Source organism: Nycticebus coucang, chromosome 7 (genome assembly GCF_027406575.1).
Source record: "Nycticebus coucang isolate mNycCou1 chromosome 7, mNycCou1.pri, whole genome shotgun sequence".
NCBI classification, from domain to species: Eukaryota; Metazoa; Chordata; class Mammalia; order Primates; family Lorisidae; genus Nycticebus; species Nycticebus coucang.
The window spans coordinates 75,294,141-75,319,996 of NC_069786.1; the positions used below are offsets into that span (position 1 = coordinate 75,294,141).

Here is a 25,856-nt window from a genome sequence, read left to right on the forward strand (position 1 = left end):
CCTGCATTGGAACTGACACTCTAACCACTGAGCAACTGGTGCCCTGATTCTTTTTTTTTTTTTTTTTTTCCTGATGAAAAGGCCATACCTTGTAAGTCAGTTCAGGTACAAGTTTCTTGTTGCAACGAATCCAATTATCTTTTCCTTCTTCACATCGCTCAATTATATAGCCTAGGATTGGGCTTCCTCCATCTTTCAGAGGAGGTTCCCAGGTCAGCTGAACTGATGACTGAGTCTGATCTGTGGAATTTAGATTCACGGGAGGACTCGGTCTCTCTGGAATGAAAGAGTTGGAACATACCATTTAATTTAGTGATAATTTATTAAGATAGTGTTGGAATCAATTCTATCATCCTCATTAAAATAATAGGTTTATTGAATTTATGAAACAAAATTTAGGCACACTCTAGGTTTCTACAATTTTCTTCAAATTTTCTGATGTTCTACCTTTTTATTAGCTTTTATTTAATTTGATTTACTTGATAGGCCTAATTTCCATATTTCATGCAGTAATTATTTCCTTATTTTGACAAGCATACCAATTGGGTCAGCAACTTTGACGAAGGGTGTGGCTGCACTGGGTTTTCCAACTCCAATTCGGTTTTGGGCTCTGACCCGGAAACTGTACTCCTGTCCTTCCACCACATCCGTGACAGTAGCAGACAGGTCTTCAGCCCTGACAGTCATGGCAGTGTCCCATCTGATAGAAGTCTTTTCTCTTAATTCGATGACATAGTTTGTGATCTCAGCACCTCCGTCATACTCCGGTGGTTCCCATGTCAGTGAGACACCAAATCGGTTCACATCAGTGATGGCTACATTCAAAGGAGGGCCCGGAACATCTGGATTTCACAAAAGAAGAAGAAAACAAGAGCTTTGGGTTATATTGGGGAGAAAAGCAAAAATAACGAGTTTGCTATTCACTTAAAAACTTCTTACCATATTTACTTCTTGCTTCTACAGGATTGTCAGTTTCCACTGGTTCACCTGTGCCAACTCTATTTCTTGCACTCACACGGAAAAGGTACTCCACTCCTCCTTTTTGTAATCCAGTGACAGTAAACTCACAACTGTCTGCACGGTCAGTGGCCAGAACCCAGGTCTTTCTCTTGACGTCACGTCGTTCCACAACGTAACCTATGATTTTGCTCCCACCGTCAGTTAATGGTTCTTCCCAAGCGAGGCTCACTTCACCATCAAATGTTTCTGTTACTTCTAAGTTACGTACTGGCCCAGGAACATCTGAAATTCACATAGAAAAGAATTTTTGGTATTGTATCATGCCTTTAAGTAGTGCTTTGCCAATTCAGTCTGAGTGACTCAAGGGCTTACCAATAACTTTTAAATTGATGAATCCTTCTGCTTTTCCATGTTTGTTCTGAAGCACAACTTTATACCTTCCTTTGTCTTCTTTCTTGGCTTCTAAAATTCTGAAAGAAGTTTGTTCAGCTGTGGTATCAACAGTTTTTGAAGACAAAGGTTCATTTTCTTTAAACCATTCAGCTTCTGCTTTGGGGTAGGCATCATAAGGGACCACCATTGTGAGAGGCTGGCCAACATCAACCACAAGGTCTTGATCATCTGTCTTGATTTTGGGTGCAGCTAGTGGAAAAAATAACATGCGATGCTTTTGAGTTTTGAATTAACTGCAGTCAAACTACATCCTATCTTCTTTACTTTGCATTTGTTAGCAAATAATTATTGCATAGGCCTGGAGTTATGTCATAGTGACCTTACAGCAGAGAGCATTAACTGGCTTAACTGTGGTATAGCTTTCTTCCCCCTCTTTTTTTTTTTTTTTTGTAAATTATCAGAGTTCAGAGAATAGAGAGTTGAAGATGGTATGAAATCATAAAACATCAATTCTTTGCCAAAAAATAACCCTGGGTAGTAAAAAACATGTTTCAGGTTTTTTTTTTTTTTTAATGAAGTAGGCACTGCATACTCAGTTCAAGATTAACAAGACGAACTTTTTCTTATGTACAAGAGGTACACTAATGGCTTTTTCATAATGATAGTCTATAAGGATGTCTTGGGTTAAGATGAGAACACACCTTAAAGTCATAGAGGATTGGAAAGTAGAGAAGTATGGGGCTATCTTTAGGTTTGGAAGTGGCTATCACTCTCTGGGTGATGGGTTAGTTCCAGGAATTAATAAACAGCCACCATGTCCCAGGAATTGTCAAGGTCTTTAAGTATGAGGATGAATTCTACCAATTTCCCCTTACTCATGACACTTTGTAGTGAGAGAAATTAGAATAGTTAACATGTAGGCAGGAAATTACAGACTCTCACAAGTATTTTCTCACTAAATAACTGTGAAATCTAAAATCTATGCAACTGTGATATTGTGAGGATATTTTAAAATAAAAGAAAAGGACTTACCTGCCAGTTCAAGCTTCGCTCTGGCTTCTTTGTCTTTGGCAATAAATCTGTATTCACCCTGGTCACGTGGCTTAATATTGCAAATCTGTAGTCTATGTATTTTTCCTTCACTCATCATCTGATGTTTATCACCCTGGACAATAACCATGTTATTTCTTAGCCATTGAACTTCCACCTTATCTTTGTTGAGCTCGGCTAAAAAGACAACATCAGCACCAGGGGCTTCGAGAATATCTTGAGGAGGCCTAATGATCTCCACAGGAATTTCTGGAAAGAAAATGTGAAGTTTTGGTTAATAATTTTTGGAAAATCGGTAACTAATATGCACAAATTGAAACTGTTCTTTCACTTAATATGTACCTTCCACAAAAAGCCTAGCCCGAGACTTCCTGTCATCGACTCCACAAGCGTATTCACACTCATCATCCAGCCTGCAATCTTTTATAATGAGCCTGTGTGTGCTTCCATCTTTTTCAAATTTATATCTAAAGAAAAGGTTGAATGATCAGTTAGCTTGTATAAGGACCACCGAATTGTTGAAAGTGGACATAGAGCTACAGCAATAGAAAATGAGAAGCTTTTGCTTACTTATTGCCTTCTTTGATTTCTCTCCCATTTCTGTACCATTTTACATTTGCTTTCTCTCTGGAGAGCTGGCAGGAAAACACAGCATCATCGAACTCTGTGACGGTCTGGTCTTCCAAGTGTTCCACAAACTCTGTGGGAGCTTCAATGATAAGAAGCTCGGCAGCAGATTTATCTTGTCCAGCAGTGACGATGTATTCGCCTTCGTCTGGGAAGCCACAGTCTTTAATGGTTAGGGAGTGCTTATACTTATCAACTCTGTATGATATGCGGTTGTCAAGAGGCACTTCTTCTCCATTTCTGGTCCACTTTAGTGTTGCATTGAGACGATTCACCTTGCACCAGAATGTGACAGATTTTTTCTCCATTGTTTCAATATCTTTAAGAGGTTCAATAATCCTAAGGTCTTCCTCTGTTGAAAAGGAGAAGAATTATGTCGATTTTAGTTATTTTTATTCTAGAAACTGATGAACAAAGTCTCTAATGCCATATAAATTATTTACCTTCTACTATTAGATTGGCTGCACTTTTAACATTTTCACCTCTGTGATTGGTCAGAGATACGTTGTAGTTGGCTTGGTCATCTAATTGTGCATTTCTGATTCTGAGGGTGTAGACCAGGTCTTTTTGGAGAATGATGTATTTTGAACTGTCAAATATGGCTTCTTCATTTCTGAACCATTTGGCTTTGGCACCTTCTGTATTGACTTCACAGTTGAAGACAGCTTCTTGCTGTTCCTTTACCCGGGTGTCCTTTAGAGGAACTATGATTCTGAGTTTTTCTGAAAGCAACCAACAAGATTTCATGGTATGAAGAATGACCAAATAAACACAAATACAAGTAAAACCAAAAAAGCAAGATCAAACTTACCGATTACCGTCAAGTGAGCTGCTGCTCTGGCAGCCCCAACCATGACGACGTAAGTGCCCATATCCTGTAAGGTGGCATCTTTCACAACTAGGATCCTCTTTTTACCATCTGCAATAACGTCATATTTATCTCCAGACTCAAGTGTTTGATCATCCCTCTTCCACTGGACTGGAAAGCTTTCCTTTGATATAGAGCAGACAAATTCAGCCTTTTCTCCTTCAAGTATTTCAAGGTTTTGAGGCTTTGAGATAAATTCAGCAGCAAGTTCTAGAAAGAAAAAGTTGCAAGATATTGGAAATTTATGCATATGTACCTTAAATCTGACAAGTATGAATTGTTAAAAATAAAATGTCATTCACTGTAATTTTCATACCATGGACTTTGACTTTGCCATCAGTTCGAGAACTTGGCAGTCGACAGTTATAGCTGCCGGCATCCTCAAGGTGAGCGTTCTGAATGATCAGGATTCTCTTCCGCCCATCAGTCAGTATTTCATATCTCCCTGTTTCAATGATCTCTTCATCTCCTTTGTACCAGATCACATCTGCTCCAGGCTTGGAGACTTCACAAACCAGTTTTATAGTGTCTGTTTCACTAACTTCAATGTTGGCAAGATTTTTGGTAAAGACAGCTTCTTCTTCTGCAAAAAAAAAAAACAACCATTGAATTAAACTGGAAAGTTTTGGGTTTTTTCCCCAACACATACACTTCTGCCAAGGATAATTGTGCCCTTACCCAAGACTGTCAGCATGCCAGAAGTCCTTGCTGTCTTTACTTCACAGGAATACTCTGCTTCGTCATCCAGTAGACATTTGTTGATGACAAGAATACGCACTGCTCCCTTGGATATGATGTCATATTTTTTTCCCTTTTTAATTTCAGCACCATCTTTAAACCACTGAACCTATATTCAAGGTAAATATAGTATTTCTTTATAAGCCTTCTTGTTTTTCCTTCACACAAGTGTCCCTAAGAGCACCTATGATCCTGAGTTTTTCTGAAAGCAACTAGCAAGACTTCTTAGTATAAGAACCATGATGGTAGATGCAAATATAAGTAAACCCAAAAGGTGAGAATAATCTTACCAATTATTATGAAGTGAGCTTCTAGGATACCATTATCAATGATTAAAAACAATGGGAGCATATAAAACTCCTTTGATGTGTGACTGAGACTGAAACTTGAAGGAACTTGCAAATGGTAGTTAATGGTAACGAGAAGTACTCAGCTGACACAAATATAATCATTAATATTTAAATAATTCTGATCTAAGAAAATAGCAATTTCATATGATTCAAACTAGTAATAGCTAAGTCTCCAGATTGTGAGTCCTGTGCTTTTTAAGTTATTATAAATGAATAATACTAAACAGAGAACAATTAAGTCAAGTACATATTTTATACCAAAATAATTTTTTTTTTTTTTTGGTTTTTGGCCGGGGCTGGGTTTGAACCCACCACCTCTGGCATATGGAACCAGCACCCTACTCCTTGAGCCACAGGCGCCGCCCTATACTAAAATAATTTTTAATAGTAAAATGGTGATCAGAGGAAAATTTGACTAACTTCTTTTTTACCCCCATTTTTGATAGACCATAACTAAACATAAAGTCATTTAGATAGCGGGTATATAATCACAGACCTTAGCGTTTTCTCGGGAAATTTCACACTCAAACCGAGCCATTTCTTTTTCTTTAACTTGAAGATCTGTGAGTGGTCTTAAGAATTCCACATGTGGAGCTGTAAGGGAACGTCAATAGAATTCAAAATGAGGTTTCTGGAAAGGTACTCTGACATGACGATAGTGTACAGTAAGAAAAGTTAGTCTTTTGGAGGACCTTTTAATCTTAATAGCTACAATTTACTTTGAAATCACTTGGAGACACCATTCAAGTATGATGCTTTGCTTTTTATATAGCGCTGTATTTTACATAAAAAGATGTGGCATACTATATGTCCAGCTAATACACACACCCACTATACAGTATATACACTAGAAGGCCATCTTGGTCCTCCAAAATAATAGCTGGAAGAAAAATCTTCATTGATTACCATGTCAGAGTTGAAAGATACTGTCAAAGGAGACACCAGTAGCAAAGAAACATCTTATTTAAGGCAGCCACGCAGTCTTTCAGAAACCAACAAAATTCAATGATGATGCAGTTTGAGGCACTGTGATCAGCCTTGTGAATGGCTAAGAGGCGTGAGTGAGTAATTGAAATCACGTACATTTAGCATTTAAAAAGAAATCAGCTTCAAAGATGTCACATGTAAGTCAGGCATAAAATCTATTAGTGCAACAAAGCAATGTGTCTTGCATGGGAGGGCCATTTGGGTTTTTACATTTTATTTATCTCCAGAATTAATTCTGCCGATGTATAATACTAATTGTGGAGCTGCCCCTTGCTTTTCCTTCTTTCAGAGCACCTTGTGAGTCCTTACCAGGATGACCTTTCTTGATCAATAAGATTCTGGCTAACAGGCTTGAAGATAACTAATGGCAGTTGAGCCTTCTTGGAGTGGAGGTAAATGACAAGGGGAGGAAGGAGGCTCAAGAAGCTGCTCTGGCATAAGCGAAAACAGGGCAACCACATGGTGGGAAGAATAACGCAGTACAAGATGCATGAAGTACAAGCCCACTAGGTTGTAGCTGCTGACTGATGGGAAGCAAGTAAACCGAACAAACAAGTATTGCACAAAAATCTGCACTGAAAAATGTCGTCACTGGACAAAGGAATGAAAACAAATGAGCAAGCGTGTGGCATTTTGAAAAAAGATATTTTCACCAAAGGAAGAAGTAATGCTAAAAACCATTAGAGTTCTCTCCATCCAAAGAATCTGGGACTCAAAGAATCCGAGCCTCGCTCCATCTTCTTGCCCGTTCTTATTCTCAGAGAGTGACTTATGTGCCAGGCTTTGTTGTATGACAGCCGACCTCTCATCTGCTCCTATTCAAACCGAAATTTCATGCTCATTTTCTAGTTGTTCCCCAGACCAGGAAATTCATTTTCCTTCCAGATGGAAATAACTTTTCACTTTATGGAAATTAGGGCTCCTTACTTATCTTTTTTATTCATTTGTCCACATATTCATGCAGTAGGCTTACGCATTCATGTAGGCAAAGAGAGCATCTGCTCACAACTCAGTGAGAGAACAGAAGCATAGCGAAAAGTGATCCTTCTGTCTTTCAGCAGACCAGAGGTAGCATAAAGGCTTTTCTTTCTTTTTTTTTTCTTTAAACTCTTAAAGAATCAGGTTAGGTCAGCGTCAATCTAAATATTGCCAAGAAATGCAGTTAGGCCAAGAAGAACATGCAAAAAAGTGTTTGTTTTGTTATCCAAGAGTTTAAAACCAAAAGTCCTGTGTAAGAATACTTACGCACAACATTCAGGTTACAGGAAGTCTTAAAATCCTTAGCATCACAAGTGTATGTTTTAATATCCTCTGGGGTACAGTCGTGTATAATAAGTTTTCTGACCCTGCCATCAGCAATAATTTCATACTTCTTGCTTTTGAGGATCTGTGTCCCATTTTTGAACCATTTCACCTTGGCATTTTCTCTGGAGACTTCACACTCCAGTACTGCAGTGGCTCCTTCTTCGACCGTCTGGTCTTCAAGGGGCTTAGTGAATTCAACTGGGGGTTCTGAAAGAATCAGACTCATTAGCCACGGTACTTCTCCTTTCCTTCTTCGAGACTTTCCGTACTTCCTCAACTTTCCTCTGGCATCTCCCAGACTTCTTTCTATTCTAAGATTCATTTGTAAGTTTCGATTCCACTCAGACATTTTCCTCTAATAATGATGTTTTATCATTATTTGCACAGAGGAAAATTGTATCTAAAAAGCATGAAACACCAATGAAATAATAGTCAACTCCTAGTCAATAAAGTGATGGATACCTAGTTTGATAATAATTCTTCTTCTAGCTGGTTTTTGAACATCTAGGATGTGCAATAAAAATAACAGGAAGAGAAGGAGGAAGTAAAACCTATGCTAGTCAATTTTGACTCAGTACTTTTAAAAATAATCTGTGAAGTGTTATAAAATCAAGTAAAGTAAAAAATAAAATTAGACTTTTGAATATTTAGCTGATGTCCATGATCATCATACTCATTATATAAAGATAAAGGAGAGCTAGCATTATTTACAAGTCTCTGCATTATACATGTATTTGAAAGGAATCCTTGTAATTACCTTTCACAAAGAGGTTGGCTTGAGTTTTGAAATCTTTGGCTCTTAGTTGGACTTCCCCAGCATCTTCTAACTTTACATCTCTCAGGGTAAGCGTATGAACTTTTCCTTCACAACGTGTGACCACCTAGTTGTTTTGTAAAAAAAAGTGGAGTTTAAGAATATGTGAAACATCAATCCAGTCTATGGGAGCATTTAATTCATTTAGGTAAACAGCTTGAAGTAGGGCTGTCCAAGTTGTTTTATAATCACGTACATAGCATATAATTATTTAAAAAGTTTTAACCAATACTGGAATTTTAAAGAAAATTTTAGCTTTTCGTAGTTACCTTTACATAGTTACAAGGAGGCCTTTTACACTGAAATTGTCTAGGCTAATTTCTGTTTATACCTGTGGTCTTTTTTGATACACACACACACACACACACACACACATATAATATGTGCCTGGATTTTGCTCCTGGGTATATATATATTTGGCTTTCCTAATTTGGAAAAGCAAAATCATGAAAGGAAAAAAAATATCATAAGCTGAACGGAAACCTTACATTTTAAACACAAGCTGTTTGCCATGTAACAATGAGCTACAATTTATTTGTGCAGCAGGAATCCTCACGACCCTGACAAGAGTATAGCCACCCTCTAGGATAGCTAGCAAAGAAAGCAGGTCAGAGACCAGACCACTTGACCACAGCAATCCCTTCCCCACACCCCTGGAGTGCTTCAAGGCCAGTGTTTCTGGGAAACAACACCCCCCCACCCCCACCCCAGCACATAATCTCCTACCCTCGTCCTGGCTGACACTAGAGATAAGGCCCTGGTGCAAGATTAACACCTTTGCAGAGGGAGTAATTCTAAGATGGGTCCCTGACACGGCATCATTCACTCTGCAGAAAAAGATGGCACCTTTCACCTGCATTCCAACCACATTAAGAAAAGCCTTTTGAAACTATGTGAAAATGAGCAGACTCTTGGTCAGACACCATTCTCCTCCTTCTAATAAAGACTTTCCTAAATCCCTTGACTGGCTTCCTCTCCTTGCAGACCCTCACTCTACTCCTAAACCTCCCACTCTTTTCCCCATTTATTTTAGCAGTTAAATCTATTTTCCAAACAAAATAAACCTATGTGAAAATAATTCGTATAACTTCTTAATTTTGTTCAAAACTGCAAACAAAGATGTTAACTTTTCTTCTCTTTTCATTTGTTTGAGTAAGTATCAGGGGTGCTACAGAAGTGGTGCCGATAAAGATAAGAGAATTGAGGATTCTTCCAGTTCTGTGATCTAAAATGTCTAAGAAGCTATACCCTGCTATCCAGATATATTTCTGCACAGTTTGAGTTAAAAATAATGTAGAAGTTTTTACGGTTGGAATTATTTATTATGTTGGTGAGAAGGAAAGAATTACAAATAAGGTTTCATCTGAAAGTGTTTTCCTTAATTAAGAGCTGGGCATGGTTATTCATACGATTACCCTAGTTATAGAGATTGGCCAAGGAAAAACAACAGATAGGAAGGGTAATGAAGATGTGTCCTAGGAACAAAGCTATGAATTCAAATATGTGGTCCTTAAAAAAAATTTTATTTTTTAATAACATTTTAATATAAATTTTGGGCTGTGATTTTTGGCTATTTTGAAAGTGTCTTAATTTCTAATTCACTACAGATATATCTTATCTATTAACATATTGCTTTTTTATCTGAATTCCCCTGGGGTTACTACAGAACATTTTCTGTTACCGAGCACATCTTTCTGAGCACAATGGTTCTCAGGAAATAACCTGTATACAATCTACCTTGACTATACTAAAAGAAAACAAGGAGGAAAAACTAACTGCTACCTTATAAAAACAAACCAATGAAATGAATGCTGAAGATTTTCTGGTGGATTCTGTAAGGATACTATTAGAGATCATCCTTTTAAAATACTAATAATGGAAGCACAATGTTATAATACAGTAGGCATTAAGTCTGTGACTAAACTACTGAAGTTTAAATCCAAGTTTATCAAAGGCCATTTAAGATCTTTTTAAAACTGATAGCCTAAAACATAAAACAAAAGATGAAAGAAAAACAAAAAAGGCAAACAACTCATTTCTAAATTTTTCTCTTCACCTTTCCTATTATAACTGTTTTTGTTTGGTTGGTGGTTGTCACTATGGGGGTTAAAGATTTGCAAAAAGTGAAGATTAAAGGCCTAAATTGACAAGAGCAAGTTTATTCTGATAGACTTAATTTAAGCAAAACCTGTAAAATGTAATAAAATGATTTTATTACTTCACAGGTTCTATTTAAGTTCTTTTTGAGAAAGAGACTTTTAAGTAATGTGGAAGCAAGTTCATAAAAAGCTGAAGTATTTTGGGTGGCTAAAGGATTAAAATTCCTATGCTGAGAGAGACAAGAGGCCCTGTAAAAGTACAGTAAACTGATCCTTTCTAACTCCAGAAAAAAATTTTAGCAACAGTTAGAGATTTCTTTTTTTTTTTTTAATAGAAGAAATGTGAATAACGTTTTTGAGTAGTCTGTATTTTCAATAAAATAGTATGGTTTCTGCATTAGAACTAAGATTGATCTTCCAATAAAAAGCTCCTCATTTGACCAAAAGATATTTAGTAGCTAAAGAATAACATACTTTGTCCTTAAGTATGCAAATCATGAATTTAAAGAACTAGAAAGAAAAGTAGCCCAATTCTCTGCTTTTATGTATTTATTTTATTATTCTTTTCAGAGATGTGGTCTTGTTTTGTCACTCTGGCTGAAGTACAGTGACACGATCATAACTCACGGTAGCTTGGAACTCCTGGGCACAAGTGGTCCTCTCACCTCAGCCTCCCAAGTAGCTGGGACCACAGGGGTAAGCCACTGCACCAGGCTAATTGTCTGCTGTTAGACATGAAGTTAATCAAACCACAGTAATAGGAAAAGAATTCTCGAAATAAAGGTAGAGATTCCCTCATCACCCAGTTTAGAAGACCTCACTGAACGGAAGGCTTTCTGATATGCAACTTGATTTTCAAGCTACAATTTGAATGTACTACTGATTTTTCTAGTTGGTAAAAAAAAAAACGAAAAAGTTCTCCTTATTGTTTGTGTAACAGGCAGACCTAATCTATCAGATGACTGTTAATGAATTGCTCTGTAATTAGTTTTGTAGAATACTAGTTTTCTCATTGGTTTTAAGGCAGTTGCTTAAAGGCGTTGCTTTTTAACACGTCAGTCACCTTTGTGGCTGTTAAAAAGAATCTTTCAAAAATTATATTCCTTTATATTATAAAAGTTTGATTCATGTTGAGGTCTTGATACCACACTCAATATTATTTCTGAAATATTAGGGAAAAATGCCGAAGAGCATATGTACTGTCTCGTGCTTTACTTCCACGCCATGCTGGATGTATTTTATATATTTTATTTCAAGAATTCAAAATCAAGATAATTTAAACATATCTATAGTGGACCAAATACATAGATCAATTTAGGCAAATTGCATTTTGGCCTATTTGAATAATCCTTTAGATTTTACTGACAGCTAAAATCTTGGGCATAGAGAATGCAAGTGAAAGCTGACACTGGGAGCTGGCTATTTAGCAAACGTTCTTAAACTATATCCATTCATACATGTGGACGACCACAGCTACCCTTCTTTCTTGTCAGTACCATCAGTTGTACTTTAAATAGTCCATTTGCATTCCAGAATTTGCACAGCTCAAAGCACTTGAAGGTTAAAAATAGCTTTGGAGAAATGCTTAAAGAGCAAATCTGCCGAGAAGTTATCTCAACTACTTGATCAACTGCCTGAAATGGAATTTCAGTCTTCTCTTAATCCCCTTATATGTGGAACACTAGACAACAGAGAATTAACCTTTAAACTTAGCCTGCACCATTGTTGCAGAACATCCAATCAGAAAGCCTTTTGATCCTTCCTGTCTTCTGGTTAATTAAATAAACTATCAATGATAGCTAAAGAGTGTTTGTCTTTTCTTAAAAAAAAAACACAACACTTGATCATACTTTAAATTTGTATTTCTATGTCAATAAAAATATCAGGTTAAACACAAGAACATTTTGAAAAATCTGCTTTATGCATTCAGCAGAAATCAGGTTAGAGGAGGGAGGAAAAAGGCAAAAGTGATGGAAGGGACGTTAGAAAGTGCCAAGGAAAAGGAATGCAGAAGTGAAAACTGAAGATCCCCAGAGGAAAAGGACCAGTAACACGAGGCCCTCGTACACCTGCTTCTTACCTTATCACTGGGCTCTAGTTTCTTCCCTTTGAGATACCATTCCACTGGGATATCCTCGTAAGACAGCTCGCAGTCGAAAGTGGCTGTTTCCCCTGCTGTCACGGTGACATCCTTTAGGGGCCTCAGAAGACCTATTACTCGTGCTTTTCGGGAGGAAAGAAACAGCTTCATATTACTCATTTTGTAATTCCAAAAGAATAAATGCAGACTCAGTTATTAAGCTCCACATTCACTTTCTTCAGGAAGGAAAGAGCCACAGGACCGGCCCCTATTGTAACTCCCCTGTGAGCATGGCCTTGTGGTGCCGCGATGGGGAGAGCTGGTGACCGGGGAGTGGGTGTTTGTAGGGCCCTTTGGATGTACAAGGTCAGCGAGAGAATCTGCACTGCATCTGTCTCTCTGCCAGGCGTCAAGTTCCCCTTGCTACATAAGGTATGTGATTTCCAAAATAACTAAGACTCTGATTGGGAGAGGACAAGGGGCCCTCAATCTCGGAGGCTGTCCATATCCATCAACCAATTTGCACCTTCCAAAAATGTTCACCCAATGCTCCCCGCCTCCCTTCTTGAGTCTGAAATGTCCACGCAGCAAAGTTTTCCTTATGGTGCTACAGTGTACAGCTGCTTTAGCAATTCTGAGTTAGATCCTTACTATATGTATATCTACTTTCAATGAAAAAATCCCAGACGAGGAAAATCTGACTTGCTAGATTTTCTTTTGTTCAAATGGCAAGGTCAATGAAATTTCTAAAAACTTGAACCACTTCTGTATTGGGAGGCCAAGGAAGTGAATACAAGAAAGCCAGTTTTTGAACTTTAAAAAAAGTTTTCTAATCAAATAATTCCAATTAACTTTGCTCACATTCATTTCTCTGCAAAAGGGTTTCTTTAATTTTCAGCAAAAACACATAATGCTTACGCTTAACTCGGAGGTGGGCACTAGATTTAACATTGGCAGCTTGGAAATCTACCCCACCGGTCTGGTCCAGGCGGCAGTTGTGCAAAATGAGAAAGTGCATTTTGCCTTCTTCCTTAATCTCACAATCCTGTACCAAAAAAGAGCAAAAGCGTCATAGGAAATCATTTTTCTTGAGTTCCCCCCCCCCCAAGGATAGAGCCTACAAATAAATAGTGAGGGAATTTTATATCAACTTTCTTTTGTGAAATAAGGCACTCTTAGAAGCAGCATTCACTTTAGCTGTATAATTCTGAACAAACTAGCAGTAACAGAATCCCTATAATCTTGTTCCCACTCTGCTGGATCAAAAATAACAGGGTATGCCTGTGTGAACCCCGATGCCCCTCACTGGCTCATGGTCCAGCAGAGAACCTGCTCTCGTGTTTTAAACGCCCTGCGTGCACTCTGACTTCCACCTGCTCTTTTCTGTTTCACCCAGCTCCTTTAGATGTTGACAAGTTCAGAAATAGCCTTACAGGTGTTTGGAGCAGGGCCTCTCCCTTCAGTTTCCAGTTGGCATGGATATCCTCTTCAGAGATTTCCGTTTCAAACTGGGCTGTCTCTGTCTCCATCACCTCCACGCTGTGCAGCCGCCGGACCAGTTTAATTTCCCGATCTGGAACAATGAAAGGTCACAGGAGCCGTTAGCCTCTGGCGGAAGTCATTTCATTGGCTTTAAGAGTGAAACTGATGAAGATTTCTTTACCCTCAATGTTAAGCTTTCCTGAGGTTTTATCTGTCCCGCAGTCACAGGTGTACTGTCCGATATCTGATTTCAGAGCTTTCTTTAGGATTAACATGCGCTTCTTGCCATCTGCCTTAATAATAGCATTTGGGGATGGTTTTATTTCCTCCCCATCCTTGAACCATTTCACTGGCGCATCTGCTTTGCTAATTTCACACTGTAGAATCACTTCATCTTTCTCTACAGCAGTGTAATCTTGAAGCTTTCCTGTAAAGTATGGATCTCCCTCTGCAAGTAAAGTATAAGCAAAAAAATGTTATTAACCACCTAGGGAAATGACCATCTCTTGGAAAGTTTAAGAGGCAACTAATAGAGCTCTGGGTATATTTTAAAATTGTACCCGGTGTTCAATCATTTAACACATTTATGTTCAAAAGTTCTCTAAATATCAGAAAGGGAATCCAATTGGCATGCAATTTACCAAGATCGCATCCATCTATATTGTCCTTTAGAATATTTTATTAACAGTTGTTTAAAGGAAACTATGAAATTTAGCTTCATATATAATTATGTGTTCCTCTATTGACTGTATTTTTCTAATGTTTTTTAGCAACTCTATTACGTCTAGTTTACCTTTACACTTTCAGATCCATGTTAATAGTTTTTCTAAATTGGTTAATAGTTTGTCTTTAATAGTGTCCATACATGTTAAACTTCATACTTAATTTTCTTGATATTAAGTGGCCAAGAAAAGCAATGAGCTTATTAATGTAGTTCTGTTTTATTTTCTCTAATTAGAAACTTGAAAAATATTTCTCTGAATTATTTTGATAAAGTGAAGACTGGGAAAGTATTTATATATTTCAATTTTAAACACAATAAGGCTTAATAATTAATTCAGAGTTTTAATTTTGATTTTAACTGGCTATTTTATGGGCCTAAACTAGAATCACCATTACTTTCAAGTCTTCATATTTTTAGGTAAAAGTGTTTTAGAAATAAGCCTGATATTATATGTGATAGTTGCTTAAGGACTGGGGTTACTTTCAGGCAAAATATACTTAGAAGACTATTTTATAATAGATTCTGACATATTTCTGCAAAATTTAATGAAATAAAATTTAAATTTAAAAAGCCCCTACCGAGCACAGTAAGCTTAGCTTCTGAACTTAGCCCCATAGCCTCTACTTTAATTTGGGAGGTGTCATCCAAAGACAGGTCTTTGAATGTGATCGAATGCGTTTTCCCCTCATCATCCATCGAGACCAGCCTGGTGGTGTGCAGGCGCTTGTCATTCTTGAACCATTTAACTCGGATGTTATCGTGGGACAACTCCACGGTAAACACAGCAGTTTCCTTCTCTTTGGCAGTTACATCCTTGAGAGGGGTTAGGAATTTAAGCCGGATTCCTATCAAGAAAAAAAAGATCTCATTAATTCCAGCACTTTGTTTTATATAAAAATAAAAGCAAAAATCCTAAATCATTTTAGCAGTGGCCTGTTGGATAAAGATGTTTACCTTCAATGATTAGTTTGCCACTCGTGTGCTTATCTTCAGCTTCAAAGATGTACTTCCCTTCATCTTCAAAAGCAGCTGACTTGATCACCATTGAATGTTTTGTGCCATCCTTTATAAGCTCAATTTTGTCATCACCTGTGATTTCCTGGGTTCCTTTTAGCCAACGGAATGTTTTGGGCTCCCTGGACACTTCACACTCAAACTTAGCCTCATCCTTCTCGAAGACTTTGATATCACTGAGAGGTGTGATGAAGATAAGAGGCAGTTCTGAAAGAAAAGGACAGTGCATAAAGTCAGAAATTGCTTCTCTTGGTAAGCGCCCTGGATGCAGGGGCTTATGGAAAGTCTTGAAAATGAAGTCAAAATGGTGGCTGACAAGTAGCACATACGTTTCACTTTCAGATTGGCTGCAGATTTAGCGTTAGCAGCCTGGAAGGAAACCTCGCCTGTCATATCCAGCTGACAGTTATAAAGAATCAGAGTGTGCTTCTTCCCATCTTCAATGATTTCACAATCCTGTTTGGAGTGAGGATGAGAAGGAAAGAAAGAAGATCATTTACATAAATAGTTATTCCTCCAAATCATCAAAAGATTTCAGATCTTTCTTTATCCTGAACCACCATGCAACCCCCTTCCTGTATGATCAGCTAATCTTGACTTACAGGGGAAGCAGTCAGAGGCTGCCCTTTTAACTTCCACTGGCCGTGAACATCTGGCTCAGAAAGCTCAACTTCAAAGCGGGCTGTTTCACCAACAAACAGCTCTACTCCATACAGAGGCTTTTCCACTTTAATTAGTCGAGCTGAAATTATACAAAATTTTGTTAGTATAACTGAACAAATAAACTGTAGGTTCCCATGTGGTGCATTTTACACTGTTGAGTAACTCACCCTCCACAGTCACATTGGCTTGTGTCTTGTCTGTGCCACAGTCACACATGTATTCGCCTTTATCTTTCAGTTCTGCCTTTTTGATTTTTAAGATGCGGCGCAGGCCATCAGTCTTGATAGAGTATTTGGGTGAAGGGACAATCTCTTCCCCATCTTTGAACCATTTCACTGGCACATCTTTGCTCAATTCGCACTTCAAAATAATCTCATCCTTCTCGACTCCAGTTTTGTCATGTAATTTCACAGTGAAGTAAGGATCAGCCTCTGTAAAAAACATTCAGCAAGACAGTATTATCAGAAGAATGTGAAAACTGAAGTTTATGAAAGAGGAAGGCTTGCAGAATATTTAATTATCACCCGCGCCCACCATCCATAAACTGGCTGTCGAGGAACAGCTGGTCATATTTACCTATGACCTTTAGGTGTGCTGTGGAGCTCAGGTTCTTGACTTGGGCTTTTATCTGAGAGATGTCATCCATCGTCACTTCTCTCATTTCCAGCTTGTGAGTCTTGCCCTCAGAGGAGAAGAGTACTGTTCTGCTTGTGTGGAGTTTGACATCATTTTTGAACCAGACCACATGCATTTTTTCATGAGAAAGCTCACAAACAAAAGTTGCTGTTTCACCTTCTTTCACTGTTTGATCTTCAAGAGGTGACATGAATTTCAGTCTTACACCTGCAACACAAGTGTGCATAGTAAGCTCAGAAATTCAGTTGATCTCCAGAAAGAGTCCACTCTAATCTGCCTGAATAGAAGGGACCTATTTCGCGTGGCATTTATTGTATTCATCTTTCTAAATACAGCTCCATTTCAAAACATCAAGGGGGTTGTTCTGGTGACCTGTGAAAGTTAAGTAGGGGTGCTGATTGTCACAGCTTTTAGAACTTGGTGTTCTCTCTTTAAAGTCAAATGTTTATATGCCTGCATGTGAGATAGTACGGATCTCAGCTCTCTCACCTGTAACAAATAACCGTGCTGAGGTCTTCTTGCCGTCCACCTCTGCCGTGTATACCCCTTCATCATCAAATTGAGAATCATTGATCACAAGAATGTGTTTCTTTCCATCGGCAATGATATCAAATTTGTCAGATGACTTGATTATATCAGGTCCTTTAGACCATATAACATTTGCCTCTCTGGTGAGGACACATTCGAATCGAGCCTGTCGCCTTTCTGGAACAGTGACATCCTTCAGGGGCACAGCAAAGTCAAGTTCGATTTCTGAAAATCAAACATGAAGAGTGAGGGTTTTCCAGAATGCAGAGGGATGTGAAATGAGGTTGAGCCCCCCTGCAGGAGTTCCAAGAGCCCCATACCTTTTACTGTCAAAATGGCAGTTGTAATTGCATTGAGGGCCTGGTACAGGACTTCACCAGCTTGGTCCAGTTTGACTTTGTGCAAAGTTAAGAAGCGTTTTCCTCCTTCTGCTTTGATTTCACAGGTCTGAAAAACAATAGTTCTAGTTAGCATTTGAAAGAGACAAAATTCTCCTAGAGATGTTTCAGGTACAGATTCTATGAAGTTAAAAAAATTACCACTAATACAAGTAAGCAGGAGATCACCTGTCAAAACATTTTACAAAATTGTCTAAGTTGTCCACAAATACTGCATCCAATTCCTTCCCTTCTTTGAGGCTTTAGAAGCCCAAAGTAATTCTACCATTACTAAACCAAACCTAGATGTCAAATGTGAATATAGGATGTAGTTACTTTATATGAGCAACAACTTAATATGGGAAATGACTCACAGGTGAGGGCCTTAGCAGTTCTCCCTTCAGTTTCCATTGTCCAGGAATGTCTGCCTCTGAGATCTCTGCATCAAAGCTTGCACTTTCCTTCTCATAAATGGTAACATCCTCTATTGGTTTAAGCAGTTCAACTTCACGGTCTGTATTAATCAGGGATAAAGTAACATAATGCTTTAAATGATGAAGCAACGCTTTGCTTTCATGTTTTTTGATATGTTATTTTGCCTTATGCATATAAAAAACTTTTCTTTCAGAATAAAAGGTAAGATTTTTATACCTCCAAGTGTCAGCTTTGCTGGGTATCTTTTCCCTTCAATTTCCACTGCATATTCATCAATATCTTCTGGCATAGCATTCTTAATTTTGAGGAATAGATGGTTTCCATCTCTCAGTATTTCAGTCTTCTCAGTTGGTTCCTGCGGGAGTTCATCGTATCCTTTGAACCACCTAATGTTTGGAGTATCTTTAGCTATGACACAGGCGAAAATAGCTGTCCCCTTGGGTTTCACATGCTGGTCTCGGATAGGTTTCACCAGCCAATCTCTTATGACTTCTGTATAAAAATGAGATCAGAAAAGTGATTATGATCTGAACAAGTAATATATAGAACTTCCTAAGTAAATTTCAGACATAGAAAAAATTTTGCGAAACTGAACATAATAAATCTGCTATGATATATTGCTATTTTCCCTCTTATATAAAGTCTGAGACTTCTGATGTTCTAATATTGGAAAACAAAGTTCTTTGTTCCATTTTTTTAGTGTCATGATGAGCAGAACAAAATGTCCCGGTAAGGTACTAACCTACTACTTTTACACAAGACGAGCATTCTAGGTTGTTGGCATTTTCCACAGTAACGGTGTATGTTCCAGCATCAGTGTCGTCTGCGTCATTGATGGTCAGGGCCCGCAGCAAGCCGATGATACCAGGCACGATTCGACCAGGTTTCTCCACCACAATCTTGCCATCCTTCCTCCAGACCACATCGCGCTCTTTGTTTAACTCACAGCTTAAGTACAGTGGCTGTCCTTTGACCACGGTGACTTCTTCTTCCAGTGTTTTCACAAAACGCACAGGAAGTTCTGTGGAGAATTTTGGTATATATTTCAATATATACAACATTTCCAGGGAAATAAAACTCGAAAATTAGAAGTCTTATCTCAAACTATGGTAAAAGTTGCTACTAAGGTTTATTGTAGTAAAGTGCAAGATAGATACCATTCAGAAGACTGGAAATTACCTTCTACAACCAGTTTAGCTGTGGAGGTCTTTTCTTTGTTTCCCAAACGTAAAACACAGGTGTATTCGCCAGCATCGGAAAGTTGCACATCAATGATGTGTAGCTTTCTGTCTTTGCCATCTGCGATGAACCTGTGCTTTGGGCTCTCACGGATATTGCTACCGTCTTTCATCCAGCTTGTAATTGCGGTGGAGGGAGAGACTAAACATTCAAAGATTGCAGAAGAGCCAACAAACTCAGATTCAGTCAAGACAATGTCTTGGATTTCTTTCACAAACTTCAGTGGCACGGCCTTTAGCTGGTAGGAGAACGGTGCCTCATCAGGAGGTTTCTCCCCACCACTTCCTGGCCTTAGCTTTTTCCTCTCAATTTCTATTGGTGAAGGGGTCTTCTTGGCTACACCTAATTCAAAATAAAATGAAAAGTTGATACGGCTTCTTCATGGGAGTCAGAAAGTGCATACTTGTCTGCCTGCTGGATAAAATCAGCCACAAAGAAATTAAAAGACAAGAACAGAAAATTAAAGACCAGGTAATTGAAAGGTCAATTGCATTTATCAGCCTTGTTTCAGATAGGAAAATGAGATGGTAGAAGGAATCCATGAATAATAAATGCTCTTCCTTTTCTCGAGTTTTAATCCTAAGTACAAAATATCCAGATTAATGTCTAATTAGTTTATCTGCTATGTGCAAATATCATGCATGTGAAAAATGAAGCTGAGAATTTACAGGATTCATTATACTAAAATATAGTCGGTTATACATTTAATACCTACTTACATAATATTAGAAATACAGTAATTTGAAATATCAGAAAATAGGCTAGTTTTAGCATATTCAATTAGAAATAATAAAGATTGTCATACATTTTGAAATTTTTTCTCCTTTAATATAAAGTTTGGAAGTCCACAGAATGAGAAGTTACAATACAGGTACAAGGGACGCGAACCTCACCTTTAACAGGACCTTTGGGTTTGGCAGCTTCCTCCTTAGGCTTGGCTTCTGAAACAAGAAGAAAACTCAGCATTGAAAACATTTCCAGACTTATTTTATGTTTAATAGGAAGGGTAAGTCACGCTCTTTTTATTTTTATTTATTTATTTTTATTAAATCATAGCTGTGAAGTCATGCTCTTTTTAAATAAATATTAATGCATAAAGAAAAGTTGGTTTCATTTGTATGACTTTTATGGAGAATACTCTGATATTCAGAGATTGATGAGACCAAGCTGAACTAACAACATATTTAGGATTAAAAAATTCTTTCAGCAAATGTCTTTATTTTCTTCCCATTTTTGGAGGGCTTACTGTTGCCTTGTATGGAAGAGTTCTGTTCATGCCCAGCTATGTAAAATATTCTATATGTTTTTATATGTGTTGGTTATGGGAACCAAGGAACAGTGTAGGAAAAAGGGAAATGTCCCCAAAGGTACAAAAAACCTTTTCTTTTTGTGTTTGAGTTAAGAAGACAAACAAATTCAGGGGAAAAACAGTGTCACATATACATAAGGTGCCAAAAAAGCGCATACACATTTTAAGAAAAAAAAAAACTATTAAAATTATAATCCTCAAGTCATGTTTGACTTCTGCAGTAATAAGAGGTCCTCAAATGTGACTTTTATTCATCTTTTGTTTTTGGCATATATTGAGATTACAATTTTAGTTTTGGCCGGGGCTGAGTTTGAACCCACCACCTCCGGCATATGGGGCCGGCACTCTACTCCTCTGAGCCACAGGTGCCGCCCGAGATTACAATTTTAATACAGTTTTTTCCTTTCTTAAAATATGTATGCATTTTTTAGAACCCTCTGTATAGGGGTTCCTTGGAGGATTTCCCTTAGACAATGAACTAAGGTAGAAGCAAGAGACTTCCTACATTTAAGTTTCATTCAATTATTAATGTAGGGTCAGTATAAACTTTAAAACTAGTTCACCAGCTTCAGCCCCTAGGATGTGAGAACAGCTTTATTTTTTACACATACTTAATCAGTCCAATCCGCAGTTCATGACTGTTTTCTGAACTAATGAAGGTACACCACTAAAATTATAAAAGTTTAAAAGAATAATGTCTAAATCATAAACATCAGTGATAAAATATAAATATTAAAAATTAAGTTTAGTCAAAACAATATGCAATAGCATATTTTTTCATATCACTAAACACAATGAAAATCCAAATATTTTGAGATAATTTGAAATAAAAAATTTTTCTGAGTAATTAAAAAAGTATTTTATAAGTGATTATTGTATAATGTATAGTAGGTAACATGTAAATATAAATATAAAATAAATATATGATATATAATTAACAATCAGTTAATAATCTATATAAATAACATAATTTTTTTCTAAATGATTTAAAATGAAAATTTAAAACAATTAGGCAACTTGCCAAAGGTCAAATAGTTAAGATGTGTATTTATCAATGATTTATAATTATACCTCTGATCAGTTTTGGTTTTTAAATTCACACACAACTAATAAGTACAGTAAGTTTGGATTTGAGGTATCTATACCATAAAGTTAGTACATTTAAGAAAATTATTATTGATCTAAATGTTTACATACATTTAAAGGCTAAAATTATCTTTTTTCTTTTATTATTATAGCAAAACATATCTAACATAAAAGTTATCATTTTAGCCATTTTTAAGTGTATAATTTGATTGCATTAAGTATATTCATATTGTTATACGACCATCAACACTACACATTTACAGAACATTTTCATTCATGATTCATCTAGGGCATGAGGGAAATCTGAAACTCTATGGGATTCTTGTACATATGCTGTCAAGAGGGTATCTATTCCCTTGGTTTTCATCATCCCTAAACATATTCATTATTTAATCCCCAAAGCATAAGAAAGAAATGATGCATCACAAGAACATACACTCCAACCAAACACAGTATGCAGCCATTGGGCAAAAGAGAATGTGGGGAAAGGATATCAGATGAAGAAAAGGTAGGAGCTTATCCTATGCCCCCACCGTTGAAATGGTGCCTGTGTTCCATAATAGGACTTGAATTTTAATCAAGTATGAATATTTTTATTAAGCCACCAAAACAAACTAGCAAAAAGAAAAATTACAGGATAAATACCTGCTTTCTTTCCGACCACCGGCACTGTTACTGGGGCAGCGATGGGCGTTGGTGCGGGCTCTATGGGAGGTGGTTTGATTGTTTTCACTTCTGTAGAGAGATATCCATTGTATTAATGTTTCCATTTATCACTTCCTGAAAGCTTATTTGGTCTCTTTGCCTTTTCTGATATAACCTTAAAATCCTCAAATTAACTAGTTTTCAGAGAATAATGCACTAAGCCTGTAGTCACCACCCTCCACTCCACAGACCGATACTGGTCCCTGGCCTGTTAGGAACTGGGCTGCACTTGAGGAGGTGAGTGGTTAGGAGAGCAAGTGAAGCCTCATTTGTATTTACAGCCACTCTGCGTTGCCTGCATCACCAACTGAGCTCTGCCTCCTGTCACATGAGGGGTGGTGTTAGATTCTCAAAGGAGTGCAAACCCTACTGTAAAGCTGTGCATGCCAGGGATCTAGGCTGTGCACTTGAGAATCCAATTCCTGCCCCAGCCCATAGAAAAATTGTCTTCCATGAAATGGGTCCCTGGTGCCATAAAAGTTGGGGACTGCAGCATTAAGCATATAGAGACATCAGAAGTCATTTGCTACATGCTGACTTTCACTTACTTTCTCTTATTAACTACACGTATTGTTTGTATGAGTCATGCAGGATATACTGTTGACACTGAGGACAAGCTTGCTCACCTGGTTCAGGCTTTGGTTTGGGTTCAGGTGCAGGGAGAGGTATTGGTGGCTTAATTTCAGGCACTAAAATAATTCACAGTAATGAGCAGGTTATCATAGTATTTTTGAAGTTTTTCACCAAGTTAAAACCAAAATTAATCACACTTAACATATCTTAGAAGATATTAGAATTTTTATCTAAATTTATTTTTCATTTTAAACAAAATACTTGGAAAATAGGCAATTTTATGGGTGTTAATTTTCTTCATCTCACTGCCTAGGAAAACATTTTTTCCCCCTAGTAATTTATTTAACAGTTGGGTGATTATTAGCCAATCACACAGGAGAGCGAAAAAGTAAAGAAAATTAAGCTGCAAGTGACAACTAGATTAAAGTCCTGTGTTCAAATCTTGATGCCATTATAATCATTTAATACATGTAATATTGAAAATGATACATATTTGCATTTTAGAGACAACTAAGAAAGTGCCTGTAAGTTTTTACCTTTTTTCGGTTCAGGAATTTTCCTTTCCCTTTTTGTAACAGTAGGCACTTCCACCTCATCGACGGCTTTTGTAGGTGGTTCTGGTACTTTAAAATAAGATTATTTTGTAGAGTTAAGATTTGAATATTTATAGATCAATTCATATAAAATACCAAATTAAATAATTTGTTTTTCAAAAGCCCTATTGACTAAAAAACCCCCCCTTATATTCTATCAATTAGTTTCTATTTTCTCTTCTTGACTCTGCCTCAATTTATTTTTCTTTCTTTTATTCCATCCCCGTACTCGCCATCCCCATTAGTTTTCCCTTTCTAAATCATTTCTATAATAGTTCCCAGCAATTGCACCCTTCGGAATAGGCTGATTTGATAAAAACCAACCCAATTAAAAAACTCCCAGATGTTATGAAATCTTTGCCAACACCCTCCCAGGAAGTTATTCTGCAGCCAACTTGATTATTTCAGTCATTTTCACTGGAAGAACTTAAGTAGCAAACTAGTAATAAGAATGAAGTGCTGGGGAAGGTGGGAATGATTTGGGAATTACTATAAAAATATTTAAACAGAAAGCAGACAATGGAAAACATAGAGCACATCACAGATGAAATACGAAGCTATGTTTATATTTAGCTTCATTTATGTTTACAAGATAAACCTTTTGTTAAATGTCCATTTCGTTAAAAAATAATTTTGCAAGATGTCACTGAGATTCGTACCTGTAGGTTTTTTAACTTTTTCTACTTTTTTAGGTTCTACTTTAGGTTCTTCTTCTTCAGGTCTCTTTCTTAGAACTTTAAAGACAAAAAGGTTTATATGTAAACCAAGACAAACGAATGAAGATGTGGAAATAAGCTTGACAAGTACAAATAATGTACAAAGCAAAGAAAATGAAAAGCATGCGACCCGGTGCCCTGGAAAATTAGCACTTACACTAAAAATGCTTCTTAAAATTAAAAAAAATATATTCTAATTAAGTTATCTTAATTAAATCTTTTCAGAGACATGTCTGTGGCAGAAAAAGTTCCCACACAAAATGAATACTTTGAATAGTAATGAATTCTATTAATAATTCAATGTTATAATTTAATGAGTATGTAAATAAGCACAAAGTTAACTTAAGGGGTTTGTCTAAACAAATGTGGCCTAGAAATTGGTCACTCTTTGTGAAGACAATGTTAGAACTTGATTCTTCATTTGAGTATCTTGCTTCCTTCTAATTATTTAATATTTTATTAGTAGGAAAGAAATGTTCAGTTTATTAAAAATGTTATTTATTAGTTGTGGTGATCTTGTGACACACTTTCAAACTGAATACTGAATTTAAGCTTAAATAGTTTTCATGTGAAGTATTTAATAGGTTTAGTGTATTTTACTATGTAATTTGGTTATGACAATGGCAGTCATGGTCATTTTTGTTGTTAGTTTAGAATGTTATCAATTTAGTTGCGCCTATTAATGTGGAAAATTTCAAAATACTGCGAATGCTCACAAGTTTCTGTCTTCTTTTTTTTAAAGATTTGAAAATAACAGTACTTCTAATTTTAAATGAAACTACAAACAAATTTTGATAAATAGGGAAATCTAATTCAAAGAACAGTAAGAGACAGAAACATTTGTAAGCTTTCAAGTCAATTTTTTCATGTTCTTAAAGCTGATAGATGGTTGAAAAATACTATACCGCTTTTCAGAACAACTTCTTCCTTTGGTTGAGGTTTGGGTTCAGGAAGTAATTTGCGAACTTTCTTTTCAACTCCAGGCACTTGAAAGAATATGATTTGAAATTTTGAAGTGAATTCATATAAAAACGGGATTTCAACAAGAAAAATAGTTTTTCCTAAAACTAGTTAACTATGGTGCATCGAGTAATAATTATGGTGGCATACAAATATCACAGAATTATCAAATAATATACTTTAAATTATTTGCTCTGCAAACATCTATAAAATCATGTGATGAAATTTAATTACATTAACTGAAGGCAAATATATTGATCTTAAATGAGTGTAGAAGATGTTCTGTACTGACTTTATGGATCTTTCACCACATTGCAGGCTTCTTGACAACATCTTTGCTCCAACCTGCGATTGCAGATTGCCCAGATCTACACTCATATCTCCCTGACCATTAAATATATTACAGTGATATTGGCAAGCATTAGTATTATCATTCAGTCTTCTCCACCGATGGAAGGGGAAAGCCAAGGGATCCAGTTTGTGACCTTGATACTGGGGAGGGACCATATCATACTCTATAGAAGGGATATAGAAGAGAAACAGCC

General features: G+C 36.9%; 1 protein-coding gene across 1 annotated transcript in view; it reads right to left on the minus strand.

Annotated features, from left to right (window-relative positions):
- The window catches only part of TTN (titin), a 281,643-nt gene that overhangs the window by 94,251 nt on the left and 161,536 nt on the right, over positions 1-25,856 (minus strand). The window contains 36 exon segments of the mRNA XM_053597943.1: positions 89-276; positions 540-842; positions 940-1,242; positions 1,333-1,602; positions 2,386-2,652; positions 2,746-2,870; positions 2,974-3,382; positions 3,474-3,752; positions 3,842-4,108; positions 4,215-4,481; positions 4,577-4,745; positions 5,483-5,580; positions 7,219-7,485; positions 8,036-8,159; positions 12,272-12,414; positions 13,190-13,316; positions 13,705-13,844; positions 13,935-14,201; positions 15,056-15,322; positions 15,432-15,698; positions 15,821-15,947; positions 16,094-16,233; positions 16,322-16,585; positions 16,731-16,997; positions 17,280-17,543; positions 17,639-17,765; positions 18,070-18,209; positions 18,347-18,622; positions 18,873-19,151; positions 19,310-19,711; positions 20,263-20,310; positions 22,410-22,499; positions 23,096-23,158; positions 23,579-23,665; positions 24,295-24,369; positions 25,257-25,337. Coding sequence (XP_053453918.1) covers positions 89-276; positions 540-842; positions 940-1,242; positions 1,333-1,602; positions 2,386-2,652; positions 2,746-2,870; positions 2,974-3,382; positions 3,474-3,752; positions 3,842-4,108; positions 4,215-4,481; positions 4,577-4,745; positions 5,483-5,580; positions 7,219-7,485; positions 8,036-8,159; positions 12,272-12,414; positions 13,190-13,316; positions 13,705-13,844; positions 13,935-14,201; positions 15,056-15,322; positions 15,432-15,698; positions 15,821-15,947; positions 16,094-16,233; positions 16,322-16,585; positions 16,731-16,997; positions 17,280-17,543; positions 17,639-17,765; positions 18,070-18,209; positions 18,347-18,622; positions 18,873-19,151; positions 19,310-19,711; positions 20,263-20,310; positions 22,410-22,499; positions 23,096-23,158; positions 23,579-23,665; positions 24,295-24,369; positions 25,257-25,337 — 7,277 coding nt within the window.